The 15,183-nt window shown below is 37.3% G+C and overlaps 1 protein-coding gene across 1 annotated transcript; it reads right to left on the bottom strand.

Moving 5' to 3' along the window:
• Nucleotides 1–238: 238 nt before the first annotated feature.
• neurod4 (neuronal differentiation 4) lies at nt 239–2,807 on the bottom strand. The gene is made up of 2 exons (XM_027170670.2): nt 2,660–2,807; nt 239–1,800 (listed from the first exon to the last, which is right to left on the bottom strand). The coding sequence occupies exon 2, from the start codon at nt 1,792–1,794 to the stop codon at nt 742–744; it is 1,053 nt and encodes a 350-aa protein (XP_027026471.1). The 5' UTR covers nt 1,795–1,800; nt 2,660–2,807; the 3' UTR covers nt 239–741.
• Between the last annotated feature and the right edge of the window lie 12,376 nt (nt 2,808–15,183).

Below are 15,183 nucleotides of genomic sequence, written 5' to 3' on the forward strand. Positions count from 1 at the left end.
TGCATTTTTTGTCAAACAATAAAATCTATTGAAAGAAAACTGCAATATCCAGCCTCACTCTTTATTGTAATAGTTTTTAGTTTTGTACTGTTTTTTCTAGAGTGAAAATACTGACAAGAATGGAATGGATGACCAAATGATTTGTATATATAATATAAGAATATTTATTTTAAGTGCGAAATAGATATGTACAAAACATTTTTTGAAGTGACAAATACAGTGGAAATGGCACAAAATACATACATGGAAAAAAAATCCAATAAATAAATTAAATAGTTTATGAGGAATGGTAAAATGATGAACCAGTGCGGACTGTTTCTATAAAATCACAGTCAAAATAAATATTAAATATGGCAATATAAATAATCGCACAAGTATGTCTGTGGCAAAATGTATTGCTTTTAGAAGGGTCTTTATTGAAATTGGCTTTTGAGCAGAAGGAAAGTCTAAAGAAGCTTTAGAAAAATATAGGTGTAGGGAGGACAGGTGTGTATAGCCTTTAGAGCTTATGCATAAGGGACCTCGCTATCTAAGAGGAGGGGTTAAGATCAGTCAAGGGCTTGAAAGAAGAAAATCCAGAAGACCTCACAAGCCAAATAAGAAATCAGAAATGAAAGAATAAATTAATCAAAATCTGTATGTCTGCAATGCAGGCTGCAGTTTCCCTCAAAGTGTCATGTATGTGTTTTGAATTCTTTGAATTCTGGATACTTTTCTGAGTTCTGTTTTAGCCATAGCTGTTCATTCATTGTAAATAGTGCCCATCTGTGAGCTCACTATGTGTGGTGCAGCGAATGACTCAAAAGTGATGTCTAAAGGTAGCTCATAACGGGATCCAGGGAACAGTGCATGGCCCTGAGGCAATCCAGCCATAGAGGGTGCTGGGTAGTGGTTAGAAGACAGGTAGTGGGTTGCGTGTGTGGGATGTGGAGTGTAATTCCTCTCAGAGTCGGGCTCTTGCTTAAGGGCGAAGTTGCCGCTAATGCTGAGGGGTGGCGTGAGAGGGCCGTCGTAAGGTGGTGTACCGTTGTTACACTCATTGGGTGAGTGATTCTCATAGGTTGCTCCTTTATACCCTTTCAGATGAAGAAGGTGGGAGGCCTCCAAGGAGCCATAGGGAGGGCTAGGAAGACCAGGTGATGGGAAACTCAAAGCGTGTGCCTGCTGAGCACTCACTGCATCCAAGGGTCCGCTCTTCTCATCCATTTTGCTCAGGAGCATGGGTGAAGAACCCAGCTGGAGGCAGCCAGCCACCAGGTTGCTGGTGGGCTGTGAGAGACCTTTACAGAGCATCTCCATAAAACCATTACTTTCTGGTGATTGGCCACTCTCAAGGACCTCGGATAAAGCCCAGATATAGTTGCGTGCTAGTCGCAGTGTTTCAATTTTGGACAGTTTCTGTGTTTTGGAGTAGCATGGCATGACACGCCGTAGATTGTCCAGGGCATCATTGAGTCCGTGCATGCGTGTCCTCTCTCTGGCATTTGCTTTAACTCGACGGGCACGGAAACGCTCAATCCTAGCTTTAGTCATCTTCTTCTTCTTGGGTCCCCGACGTTTTGATGCCTTTTCCACATCCAGTCCACACTCTTCGTCATCATCCTCCTCTTCCCCCTCCAGGTCCTCACTGCCGAGATCCATGGGGATGTGGCTATTCCTTCTGTTCAGGCTGTAGTGGTCTCCCATGTCTGTCGCTTGCTCCCCGTCTTGAGAGCTCAGATCTTCCTCAATCCACCCCAAAGAGCTGACCAGCTCAGTCATATCCCCAGGTTTCCTATATGGTTTGGTCATCATTGTGATCTGAGGACACAAAAACATGTAGATTTTAATGCAACAGATAATATTTAAACAGCACTTGAAATAAATAAATAAATAAAATTACTTTTGATTATTGAATAAAATATTAGCTTAGTCTATATTAGCACGGAGTTAACACTGATTCATTTATGAAGTGAAAATGGTGTCAGGTTTCAGCACTAAGGAGTGGACAGCTCATAGTTTCGTTTTGTTTTAATATGCTTGATTCTTTGGGTTCACAAAGCAATAATGAACTGATCTTTCACTGCATTTTAAAGTTTTATTTTTTGAAAAAAAAAGTGTTTATGTATCTGCTTAGCAAAAGGTATCTGCTGTGCAAAATATAACTAGTTGGAAGTTGCAACTGAACATAACTGGTTATATACATTGTGAATTCCTTAAATCTACGCTGATCTGAAACAGGAGCATCTAAATAAGAAAATATCTCAACTGTTTTAACAGGGTGCCGTGTCTTATTTTTCGAGATGCTCTCCATCTAGGACACGAACGGATTTAAACGGATAAAGCGCTGGGATTTAATTTGTGCATCCTCTAAAGCAAAGTCAGCAGACACGCAGACTGATATAACTCAGACAGATGAATTGGATTCGCTTAAGACTGTTGAATAAAAAGTTAATGGAAGTACAAAGAAATCCTTGTGCATGACTGATTTTAGCATATCAAAGTTTTACATTTTCTGCACAAACTCTGAAGCAGCGGAAATAAAACATACACTATTTCAGGTGATGTCTGCTAAACATGTCATAGGACAATCTACTGCAAAATGAATCAAATTTTACATGTTGATAAATATCAGGTGAGTGCATTTTACATGTTGATAAATATCAGTGTAATATCTTACCTGTTTAGCCAATGACACAGCTTCCTCCAAATGCTCGTGACAATATTCCGGAAACAAGCACGTCAGCCTTTATTAAACCTTGGAGTCACGGACTTCCAACTGATCAGCTGTTTTCCTTCAGCTCTCCACGCGCCTCTGAGTGTCTCTCTGTCTGAGTCAGGATTCCGCTTTGACCTTTCTAGTGAATCCTCTAAGCCACGCCTATAACCACACCCCATCTTATGCGCGTGGCGGGCTCGTGGCTACAAGTTTTATGAGTGTCACTCATTCACGAGGCTTTGTGTGTGCGCGCGTGCGTGCGTGTGTGTGTGTGTGTGTGTGTGTGTGAGAGAGAGAGAGAGAGAGAGAGAGAGAGAGAGAGAGAGAGAGAGAGAGAGAGAGAGAGAGAGAGAGAAATCAGGAAGCTCGCTACAGAAATTCGTTATAAAAGATTGTACTGTTTATCAAGTTTATTCTTATTATTATTTACATTTACATTTACGCCTTTATCCAAAGCGTGCATGTATTACGTGCTTAAATCTCTATCATTGGATACTGGTTCACTAGGTTACTTAAGTTACAATGAAAAAGTTTCAAAGGTTTTTTTTCTTAATTAAATGCAAAAAATAGGGAAAGAAGTGCATGTATTATGTGTTATTATCATTAGGGATAATATAATAATAATAATAATAATAATAATAATATTAATAATAATAATAATAATAATAATAATAATCTAAGATTACATTTCTTAATCTAAAAATAAGAATGATCTGCACACCTTTTAAACCAGTGAACTATTTGTGTTTGTGAGCTATTTGTGCTCCCTCTATCGAGCTCTATGGAGTGTTTATGGAATTATGAGACATCATTTACAAGATACGACCAGAACATGCGACTATTTATTCTGCCCACAAGCGTTAAAGCCCTTGGACAACAGCAAGAATGTGTTTCTTTTTAAACACACACGAACCGTACTGTTGTTGCTGTTGTTGTTATTGTTGTTGTTTTTGTTGTTGTTGTTGTTGCACTTTGCTCTTTACGGAAAGCAATGCTTACATCTGCTTGTATTCAGCACTTTTTAACCCTGGATTTTCAGCAGATTCGTTTTTCAGAAACTCGGTGTGTTTTCTTCCGGCTGTGCGTAAACGACTGTGACAGCTTGGCGCGGTGTGAGCAGGTGTGTGTGCGCGCGTGTGTGTGTGCGTGCGCGTGTTCGTGTGCGCGTGTGCGCGTGTGCGTGCGTGTGTGCGTGCGTGCGTGTGTGTGTGTGTGTGTGTGTGTGTGTGTGTGTGTGTGTGTGTGTGTGTGTGTGTGTGTGTGTGTGTGTGTGTGCGTGAGTGCGTTCATTCATTCTTTCCTTCCGCTCATTAGAGGCACAGTTCACCAAACTCAACGTTCAATTTCAAACACTAACTTTGTTTTTATTTGACTTTGACTTGCAGCACACTGATAAACGTTTGTAAATTATGCACATGCTGAAATTGAGTGCTTTTTAGTAACCTGGAATGAATGACAACTGTTCTAGCCTATTTAAACTAGATATTGGATAGCCTATAGTTAAAATTCAAGGCAAATTCGGCCTGGATTACCTCAGCCTAATTTATTAGGGCTGTTTTATTATAATTGTGCGTGCACAAAGAAGGTTGCAAAAAATGCCGAGACACACAAATGCACCATATGTGATTTCCCGGATTTCTGTAACTGCACGTGACCTCGGACTGATCCCATTGTGCGCGCGAGTCGGACACACGCTTCTCTCATCTGCTTTACCCCAATCCCCCTCCTATTGAGTTACACTTTATTTGCTGTCATTAAAGGTGTTTTCTGCTGATGTGAAAAAAAAATCTAATAATAATAATAACATAATTAAACTAATATATGTCAGGTTTAATTAAAACAACAAACAACGCACTGTTATCACTAAAGTTGTCCAAAATCAATATCCCGGCAATTAAAGCTCTAGTGCAGCGTCCCAATCAGCACCACACGCACTAATGGATTAAACCTAATGAATTAGCTAATCCCCGTCTTTCTCTCTTCAGTCTGTTTGCCGAAAAATAGGTTACAGGCAGCATTTAGGCTACTGCGCATGGGACAACAGCGAAATTATACGCATTTGGTGGTAGAACATAATAAGACATAAATATTGCTTATTATTCAGTGTTCACATAATGTGTGCAAAAGTTATTGAACTCATACTTCATTACTGCAGTTTGTCGATAAGCCATGTTTAAACGATTAAACGTATAAATAACAGTGACACGTGTGATTTATCTTTTTTAATATGTTTATATTTATTGTTTGTATCTTACTGTGTAAATTAGGTCTATGTGCGTGCGTGCGCGCGTGCGTCTGCGTGAGATTGCATGCGTGCGTTGACATGCGTCATTGCAGCAATCGTATTTTGTTATTAAGACATAGCGTAAAAAATGTCAAAGTTTTTAAATGATAAATTAATATAAAAAATGTAAAAAAAAAAAAAAAATCACTTCCTTGTCTCTGGTCCCATGTTGGCTTTATGCACTCTCGTATTTGACTGTTGGTGTAATTAAACGTGTTGATTAAATCTGTTTAATGGCCTGTATTTAATTAAATAACTTACATTCATATTCTAAAACTATAATTAATTGAAGTAAAATCGAACTTTTAAGCCAAACTCTTGTCTATAAACGAGCAGATGGTCGTTTATGTGAGGGAGGAGGGGAGAGGAGGGGTATGTACTCAGTGCGCGCTCACGTCTCCTCCCCTGATTCACACCGTGTGCGCGCTCCGGATAACATGTTCGATTCTGCACTCTGGGTTACAAGAACCCTGCAGTGAGGACAAAGAATATAAACAAGAGAATACACATCTACACATGTCTAAACAAATGCAGAAAATGTGTCCTCGGGGAACAGGAAAAGTCCAGTAACATGCACGTAGATAATGTTTGAGTAAAACCGCCATAACTATCATAAGACATTAGTTTAATACACTCGCATGTCATGTGTCTTTTTTCTGAATCTTTTTTTTTTTTTTAGTTTTTTTGAACACCTAAACTCTCAATTCTATGACACCAACTCATATCTACATAAATATGTTTTATAAACAAAACATTGCTCACTTTGAAAAAAGCACCAATGTAGAGTATTGCAGTTTTTGTCTGGTTTTCTTTATTTACATAAATCATCAGTTAACTCGGTTTAGTGAATATTACAAATGATGTTCATTCTTCAAAAATATTAGATCAAGGCTTTGTGTGTGTGTTTGTGTGTGTGTGTGTGTGTTGTGTGTGTGTGTGTGTGTGTGTGTGTGTGTGTGTGTGTGTGTGTGTGTGTGTGTGTGTGTGTGTGTGTGTGTGTGTGTGTGTGTGTGAATGAGTGTGCTGTGCTCATATAAATGTGTTTTGTCCCATATGAACGAGAGGTCACGTGTGTCAACATTGTGAGTATGTACTTTGTGTAAGTGTGTTACGCATCCCTGAGGCTCCCTAAGTGACCCTGCTTCTCTGTAACCTCACATCCCCGGAGTGTATACAAGGTCCTGTGTCACACCTGTGTCGCAGAAGTGAACATTCTGACCTCAAGGGAATGCTTTTTCACATGACCTTTCAATACTTTTCAGAATGGTTCCTCAAGTCTCCATGAAGTCAGACAATCATTGAACATAAGACGTTAGACTGCGGCTGCATCCCTCCTGTTGATAGAGTTCAGAGTTCAGGCCAGAGCAAAGTGAAACAGCTTCTGAAACTCTCATGACTCTGAGTATCTGCATCAGGTCTCATGTCATGTTTGACATCAATACTAGGCTTGTTGGACAAATGATGCCTGCCAGATTGTTGTATAATAATAATAATAATAATAATAATAATAATAATAATAATAATAATAATAATAATAATAATAATAATAATTATTATTATTATTATTATTATTATTATTATTATTATTATTATTATTATTATTATTTTATTATTGTTGTTGTTATTATTATTATTATTATTATTATTATTACGATTATTATTATTATTTACACAGTATCTTAAATTGTCAATTCTCACTTGTAATGTGTAGTAAGTCAACAACTTGCTAAGCTAACAATTTCTGACATATTTTGTTTTGTAAAAAATAAGAATTAAACAACAATCCAAAAACCAAATAAAATAAAGAAAAAGAATAAAAAGATGAATGGGTTTCCATAACAGCAAAAAATAATTCAATATTAATAAAGAAGTATAATTATATTACAAAGAATATATTATGTGTGTTGTATTCATACAGTTTGTTGCTTTTATTTTTAATAATCAGACATATAGTCAAGCATAAATTATATATTATATATTTAATTTGGGATTAACAGAGAGGCAAACTGTGAAAAAACTCAGTATAAAAAGAAAGAAAGAAAGAAAGAAAGAAAGAAAGAAAGAAAGAAAGAAAGAAAGAAAGAAAGAAAGAAAGAAAGAAAGAAAGAAAGAAAGAAAGAAAGAAAGAAAGAATTCTATTTATTGATTGATTTTTTTAGCTGAATGAAATTTCTGTTAATCACATTTAAAATATACTGTTTGACATTGTTTATTAATAAAAACAACATAATTACAACATGAAAATAAAAATCATAACATTTATACATATATTGTATTATTTTTATTGCATGAATAAAATATACTTTAATGGGTTTAACAGAAATTCAGCATACTAAACTTACCATAATAAAATGATTTTAAAAATCAAACAATAAATAAAATAAAGCAGAGCAAATATGTACAAAATTGCACTGTCATTGTTATACAGCATGAAAGAATTTATCTTGAAATCTCTTATTACTGAAACATTATGTTGTTGTCTGTTTATCAGTAAGACATTGTGACAAATTGCTTTAATTCTTCAAATACTTTTAGTAGATTTCCAAGTAAACCTTTTACATCTTTGACTCAAATGCAAAAAAAGAAAATAATAATAATAATAATAATAATAATAATAATAATAATAATAATAATAATAATAATAATAATAATAATAATAATCATCATCATTTTGAATGAACCCAAACCCAGACTTTAAACAAAAGAGGGGACTTTTTGAGAAATTTCCAATTAACAATCAGAATTTTTAAAAAAACCTAACATCCAATACACTTGTGTTTCTAGACTGATGTCTTCTTTTCATTATATAATTTGCTCATTAATTATAACTTGTTCGTCCATATGGTACATCACTGTGTGAAACTAAAAAAAACAGTGAAGATTTAGCAGAAGGCCGACAGGACATTAAAAGCCAATCTCTAGGCAAGTGAATCCACCCCCTGTCAACACGTCAGTCCCAATAACACCATTTAGTTGTCTAGATCTCATCTTTTACTACACAGTACAGAGTTTGTGTACATCTCTCAGTTAAGCCTGTTGAGTTTTATTAATATTTCTGTGTTGTCATTTCTTATTGTTGAGATTCCTTTCCTGTGTGCAAAGAAACCAAAAACCACAACTCTTGCCACAAGTGAGTTATCCCTTGCTTGTGTCCCAGGGGAGCGGTTTGGAGAGGAAAGGGGGGACATGTTCGCTTCTCTGACAGATGGGTCCTTGTTCCTGGCTTTTTCTCTCCCTCTTTCTCTCCCTCACTCCCTCAATCCAAAACACAGACACAGACACACTCGCTTACACTGAGACTGCACGAATACAATAGGAATTAAAGCCATGCACACATGCTCCCTCTAGCCCTCCTGAAAGCTGAGCCCCTTGTAGTAATAATAAAAGGAGGGTGTATCGGGGTGATGGGCACCGAACTGTTGGGTACAACTTTTGATGCAAATGAGGAACTTAAAGGTCTGAAATAAGCGTTCAGTTCTGGTGTGTGTGTGTGTGTGTGTGTGTGTGTGTGTGTGTGTGTGTGTGTGTGTGTGTGTGTGTGTGTGTGTGTGTGTGTGTGTGTGTGTGTGTGTGTGTGTGTGTGTAGAGGCTCATCAAATGCCTGGATAAATGTCAAGGAAAACGTTTTTCTCCTCAAAAGGCTTAAGTACAGCTTGTACTTAATAAATAAATAAATAACCAAATAACCAAATAGATAGATAGATAGATAGATAGATAGATAGATAGATAGATAGATAGATAGATAGATAGATAGATAGATAGATAGATAGATAGATAGATAAGAAAAACATTTAATTTTATTCTACAACATTTCATCAAATAGCCATATAAAGTTGCTTGTACTTACTAAATAAATAAATATAAAAGAAAACATTTCATTTCATTTTACAACATTTCAGGTTCTTACAAAAACTGAAAGACAAGTGTGTGTGTGTGTGTGTGTGTGTGTGTGTGTGTGTGTGTGTGTGTGTGTGTGTGTGTGTGTGTGTGTGTGTATAGGTGGGTGTTAGTTATTGTTTCAGCATTTTATCAAATATGTTTTAAAGTCCCAAAATGACAGCCCTATTTTTAATTTTCTTTTTTGCGCAGTGGAGCTGAATGCATGAGCAGTACACATGGGATCCTGTGGGACAGACATACAGGACAACTGAGTCCCGAGTTCCCTCAGTCCTACAGAAGAGCAGAGATGCAGTGCAGAAACAGCATGCACTTTTGCCCTGAATATCTATCAACACCAGCTTGACTACTATGAATTATTTCCTGTCTTGATTAGCAACCATCATGGCCAGTGAATGCGAAACGAAGCGGCCACTCGAACAAACGTAGTCGCAGGGGAGGCCACGGGGGCCAGTCTGCCAGTTTGCGTAAATCAATCCCATATTATATCACAAGCCTTGCACATAATTGCAAGCGTAAAATTACCCATTTAGACACTATGCCACCTGCAACCCCTCTCTAGACATTCTGCTTCACTGCACTGACATTAACATGGCTTGAGGAATTGAGGATGGAAGACAGATTTGTGGATACGTTTATGACCAGACAGAGCTTTTGGAAAGCTGTGTGAGGTGTATGCTTGGGGAAAGCAACGTTATTAGCTTTTCTTTAATGCAGTGTACAGAGAAAAGTTTGCATGTCTCTTTTGAGTTTGGATGTGGATTTCAAACGTTTACTTTTAAATTTAAGAGCATGTATTAAAATTAAAATTAAACATGTATGTATACGCAAAATTGATATCCTAAGACACTGGAGTATTTAATTTAAAATCTGGACAATCTATTTAAGGCTTGAGGATTTCTGTTATAAAAAAAAGGGTTTAGGAATCTTTAAGAATAAGAACTATCTAAAAAAAATCTATAATAATCCTGTTTTGGTGAAGTGTATGTCTTCCATAAAATTTATGTAAACCAGTAAGCACTGTATTGCAGGCTAAAGTCTTCATCACATCAGTGTTCATCCATTCCTGTCCCTGAATCTCAGCCCTGTTTGTGATGACCTGAGAGAGAGAGAGAGAGAGAGAGAGAGAGAGAGAGAGAGAGAGAGAGAGAGAGAGAGAGAGGGAGGAGGGGATTCCATCTGCCAAGCCGGCTGTCCTTTGGGATGTGGGCATACCCCAAGGGGCTTTACTGGGGTGGGAGGGAAAGAGCCTGAATGGATTGCACCCATCCACTAATCAAGAGCCGTAATCTGTATAAGCAAACACAATGCGCAAATTTTGTCCGTTCCTGGTGCAACCCACAGCTACAAACCTAATCATCAGAGAGAGATTCATAAGTATCCTAAGCACAACGACAATAAGACTGACATTTTGCAATTAATCACTGGGGCGAGCCGATTTACGAGGATTTATTTCATCAAATTTAAACAGTTTTGTGCATTTGGCAGGAGGCCATGAATCGGTTGTGATCAGGTGCACACTACCCACAAGTGGCACAGTCTGATTCCCACTGTGGGTTTCTACAAACGTGAGAAGAACACAGCATGCACACACATAGACAAACGACTAGCAACTACACTACACAATAACTGTAGTCTCATTTTATTTCATTGGATTAAAAAGAGAACAGCATTGAGTTCAGTGCTGTTTAATGTGAGGTCCTGGAATTGTGGTTATTATTTAAAATAAAAGTGTTTTTTTTTTTTTGGTTCAAACCAGTGACCCAACCTGAAGAGATCATCAGGATTCCTCAAATATGTCAACCAAAAGCCTGTATATAAACATACTCTTAAGTCTTCCTTTAATACCACATGGGGTTAAATGAAGAACCTCATATACAGAAAAGATTCCAAGTAGATCAAAATAACCTAGATCCATTTTTGATAAAGTGTCAAGCAAGTAGACCATGTTACCATGTTGACTATGTTAACATATTTTTTGCTAAAGCCCTATATAAAAGTTTAGCTCTTAAAGCCCCACACTATCACAACATGATTCCCACGTGCATATGGATGTTTGATGCTGAAACAGAAAAAGCAGCTGGAAAGGCTTGGGCTTAAGTGAGACGAAAAGTGATTGTTTGTTGGCCACATGAAAGAAAGACAGACTAAATAAAAGGAATCAAGTTGCATCAGGTTTCATGGTCTCTTGTCAGCCTAGTGCTGCTGAGAAGGACCTCGGTGTGGAAGGTGAAGGTCCACAAGGGCGAACTGGTGCTAAGCATCCTATTGATTGTGCCACTCCTTCAGGGCAAAAGCAACTTCAGAGCCTTAGTTAACTCCCTTCCAGCCTTCTGAAAAGCTTATGGATTCGTTGGCTGTCTTTAAGCTGCCTGTCCTCCGGCGTATTGTTTTGTGAGCCTTGCACAGTCAATATTAAGCTTGGCTAATGTGATATAGAGGCAGCTGCAGGAGCTCCAGTTATTACCATGACACTGCAGAGTGAGGGGTGTAATACCATTAAAAATAAATCAGTTGGTTTGATGATTTGGCATGGTGGAGGGATTTTGTAAGGCATTTGTCGAGGCAGTTGCTATAATTCTATTATGTATTCTGGGAGAAGCTCAGAGGAACAATTGAAGCCTTCCACTAATTCGGCATAATTAAATTTATTTTCACCATTGGCCTTAACAAAAAATAAAGAGGAGAATGTGGAAAGAAGTTTACTTTTTCAATTGGAAAATCTGTGCCCGTGGAGACCGTTCCAAGGCCTCTTCTGATTTAAAGGCAGGTGCACACCTTTTGGATATTTGTCAGCTGTAGAGACGCTCTTCTTTATTTACATAAATCAGCGGTTAACCCGTGTTAGTGAATATTACAAATGGTGTTCATTCTTCAAAAATATTAGATCAACCCAAGGCTTTGTGTGTGTGTGTGTGTGTGTGTGTGTGTGTGTGTGTGTGTGTGTGTGTGTGTGTGTGTGTGTGTGTGTGTGTGTGTGTGTGTGTGTGTGTGTGTGTGTGTTTGTGTGTGTGTGTGTGTGTGTGTGTGTGTGTGTGTGTGTGTGTGTGTGTGTGTGTGTGTGTGTGTGTGTGTGTGTGTGTGTGTGTGTGTGTGTGTGTGAAAAGAGGGAGTTGAGGTGGAGTTGACTAAGAGATTTAGGGAACGTGAGGCCTAGAAATTAATCTTTTTAATCGGTGTCTGCTCTGCAGACTCCTCTTTGGATTACAGGACACTTTTTAGAGTGTGCACGTGAGGTCGATTAGGCTCTGCCTCAGCGAATTAAACCCCTAAACCCTGAACATACCACCCACCCCCTAACCACTATAACCCCCAACATTCCCTCAGGAAATATAGCCTAGAAATGCAACAATTAGTCTGTCTATATACATTATGTTTAATAATGCTTAAAGTGCACTCACCTGTAATCCAGTCTGAGTTCAGCAGGATTGTTATTTGCTCTGTTTTAATGTTATGTCTAGTTATAACCATGTCTATGACCATACTGTAGCATTACACCAACCCTTTCAGAGGGAGAAGGTTGACTGATTAGTTAACAGATTAAACATGCAATAGACATGAATATATCAAGGACAAAAGTCTAAACAGGAAGAGTAACAGCATGTTAGCACAAGTTCGAACATTAACTGTGTAACTCAACTCTAAATAATCACAGGATATTAATAATCTTTTACCATCGACATGATTTAATTTTTAGTCATAATTGAAATACTAGCTATAATAGTGACCATCATGCGACCTGATTAAATGTACCAAACACTAATTGATATTTTTGTGTGGATTAAAAAGTCACACCATTCTGTTTTGAATTGGTCTGTGAATACAAATCATCTCAAATAAACTTTAGGATGTCTTCCTGATATGTTTTTTAACTTTCACATCAAGGGTTTTGTAGGCACTTTCAAAGTTTTCATGACCTACAGAGCTCTTACAGGTCCCTCAATTTAGAGACAATCAAAGCCTATATTAACACTTAACACTCTTAGGGGGAAAGAGGGCTTCCTTTAGCACTCCAAAATGTTATGTTATGTTATGTTATGTTATGTTATGTTATGTTATGTTATGTTATGTTATGTTATGTTATGTTATGTTATGTAAAAAAGTAGCTTCTAAGCAGATCCAATAACCTTTAAAGGACTTTTTTCTCTGAATGCATTATATCAAATTAATACACCAGATAAAATAACAGATATTAAACGTAACGCAACTGTTTTGGCACTCGAGCTAGTGATATGATGTATATTTTTGGGACGCAGGTTTGCCTTCATTTACAGTCCAAATGAGAAAAACTGAGAGCGCGCGCAGGGCCGTTGGAGTCACGGCGGGGGGCGCGAGCGTGTCACTATTGTTCTGTCGCGCGAGGCACATAAACGGCGATTTCAAGGCCCATTGAGCACGCGATGGATTGGACCGGGGGCGGAGACTGAGATCTTCAATTATCGGTAGAGAGACAGTAATAGTTAACATCAGTTATCAGAGTCTTTGCGCAAACATTGGACTAATGTTTATTGTCACTGTAGGATAAATACCTGTTCCATAGAGTTCAATACATATCTGTTATGTCACGTGCACATCAGATTATAGACTAAGGATTATTATTACTCGTGTTATTAACAATAGTCCTATGCTTAATCCTCTTAGACCCCGTTTTGTCTGAATAAATAAATAAATAAATAAATAAATAAATAAATAAATAAATAAATAAATAAATAAATAAATAAATATAATATTCTTATAAGTTCTTATAAGTACTTTTTAGACTTTTTATAAATGAATAAATACATTACTTGTATTATTAACAATAGTCCTTTGATTAAACTTTTTAGACCCCTCTTTGACTGAAATATATATCAAGTTTTTTAAAACCACAGATTTTAGTTCTTAGCAGATTTACGATTTCATTTTCATTATTACTGTTTAGCTATTTCATTATTACTGTTTATTATTCCAGTGGACGAGCATTAAAACTGGTCAAAAGCTGTGTAAAACGTGTTTGTATGTTTGTTTGCATTTATCAGAAGCCTGTTCTTTGTATCTAGAAGCCTATTCTTTGTTTTTAATTTGAGGAATTCAAACTAACAGCATACAGAGAGATATATGAGATGCAGTAAGGGAAAGGCAAGAAATAGCTACAATAAACAGAATCTAAGAAATGCTGACATCCAGTGGCCAGAATTAGGCATTACATATAAGCGAATTATTTGCTTGTTTGTTTGTTTACCATATACTAACATGTGCTCTCTCTCTCTCTCTCTCTCTCTCTCTCTCTCTCTCTCTCTCTCTCTCTCTCTCTCTCTCTCTCGTTCTACATTCGGATAAATTATTCAATATATCACAATTCGTATATACTGTAATTTCACAGCCTTGATGCCCGAAGACGCCTGAGACGCACAGGCTCCCCGTGACCAGAGGTCTGATAAGCGGTAGAAAATGAATGAATGAATGAATGAATGAATGAATGAATGAATGAAATTTCACAACTTTTTCTACTTAAGAACACCACCCCCCACCCACCCCAACCCCCGGTGGACAGTATGTATAGGCAGAAATTACCCACCTCCTTGTTAGGTCAAGGATCCTAAGGACAGCCTGTGTTACATATGTTATATCGATGAGTAGATTTCTCTCACATTTTGCATGTGAGAAATAATATATATAATATGTAATATATGTATAATGTAATATATATATATAATCATATATAAATTCACACACACACACTCACACACACACACACACTCACACACTCACAAACACACACACACACACACACACACACACACACACACACACACACACACACGCGCGCGCACACACACACACACACACTCACTCACTCACTCACTCATTTTCTACCGCTTTATCCGAACTACCTCGGGTCACGGGGAGCCTGTGCCTATCTCAGGCGTCATCGGGCATCAAGGCAGGATACACCCTGGACGAAGTGCCAACCCATCACAGGGCACTCACACACTCTCATTCACTCACACACTCCGTGCCCCCCTTACACACACACACACACACACACATATATATATATATATATATATATATATATATATATATATATATATATATATATATATATATATATATATATATAGTACAGACCAAAAGTTTGGACACACCTTCTCATTCAAAGAGTTTTCTTTATTTTCATGACTATGAAAATTGTAGATTCACACTGAAGGCATCAAAACTATGAATCAACACATGTGGAATTATATACGTACATAACAAAAAAGGGTGAAACAACTGAAAATATGTCATATTCTAGGTTCTTCAAAGTAGCTAACTTTTGCTT

Source organism: Tachysurus fulvidraco, chromosome 23 (genome assembly GCF_022655615.1).
Source record: "Tachysurus fulvidraco isolate hzauxx_2018 chromosome 23, HZAU_PFXX_2.0, whole genome shotgun sequence".
Taxonomy (NCBI): Eukaryota; Metazoa; Chordata; class Actinopteri; order Siluriformes; family Bagridae; genus Tachysurus; species Tachysurus fulvidraco.

Coding starts and splice junctions, on each gene's coding strand:
- neurod4 (XM_027170670.2), bottom strand. CDS start 1,794: ATGATGACCAAACCATATAGGAAACCTGGGGATATGACTGAGCTGGTC.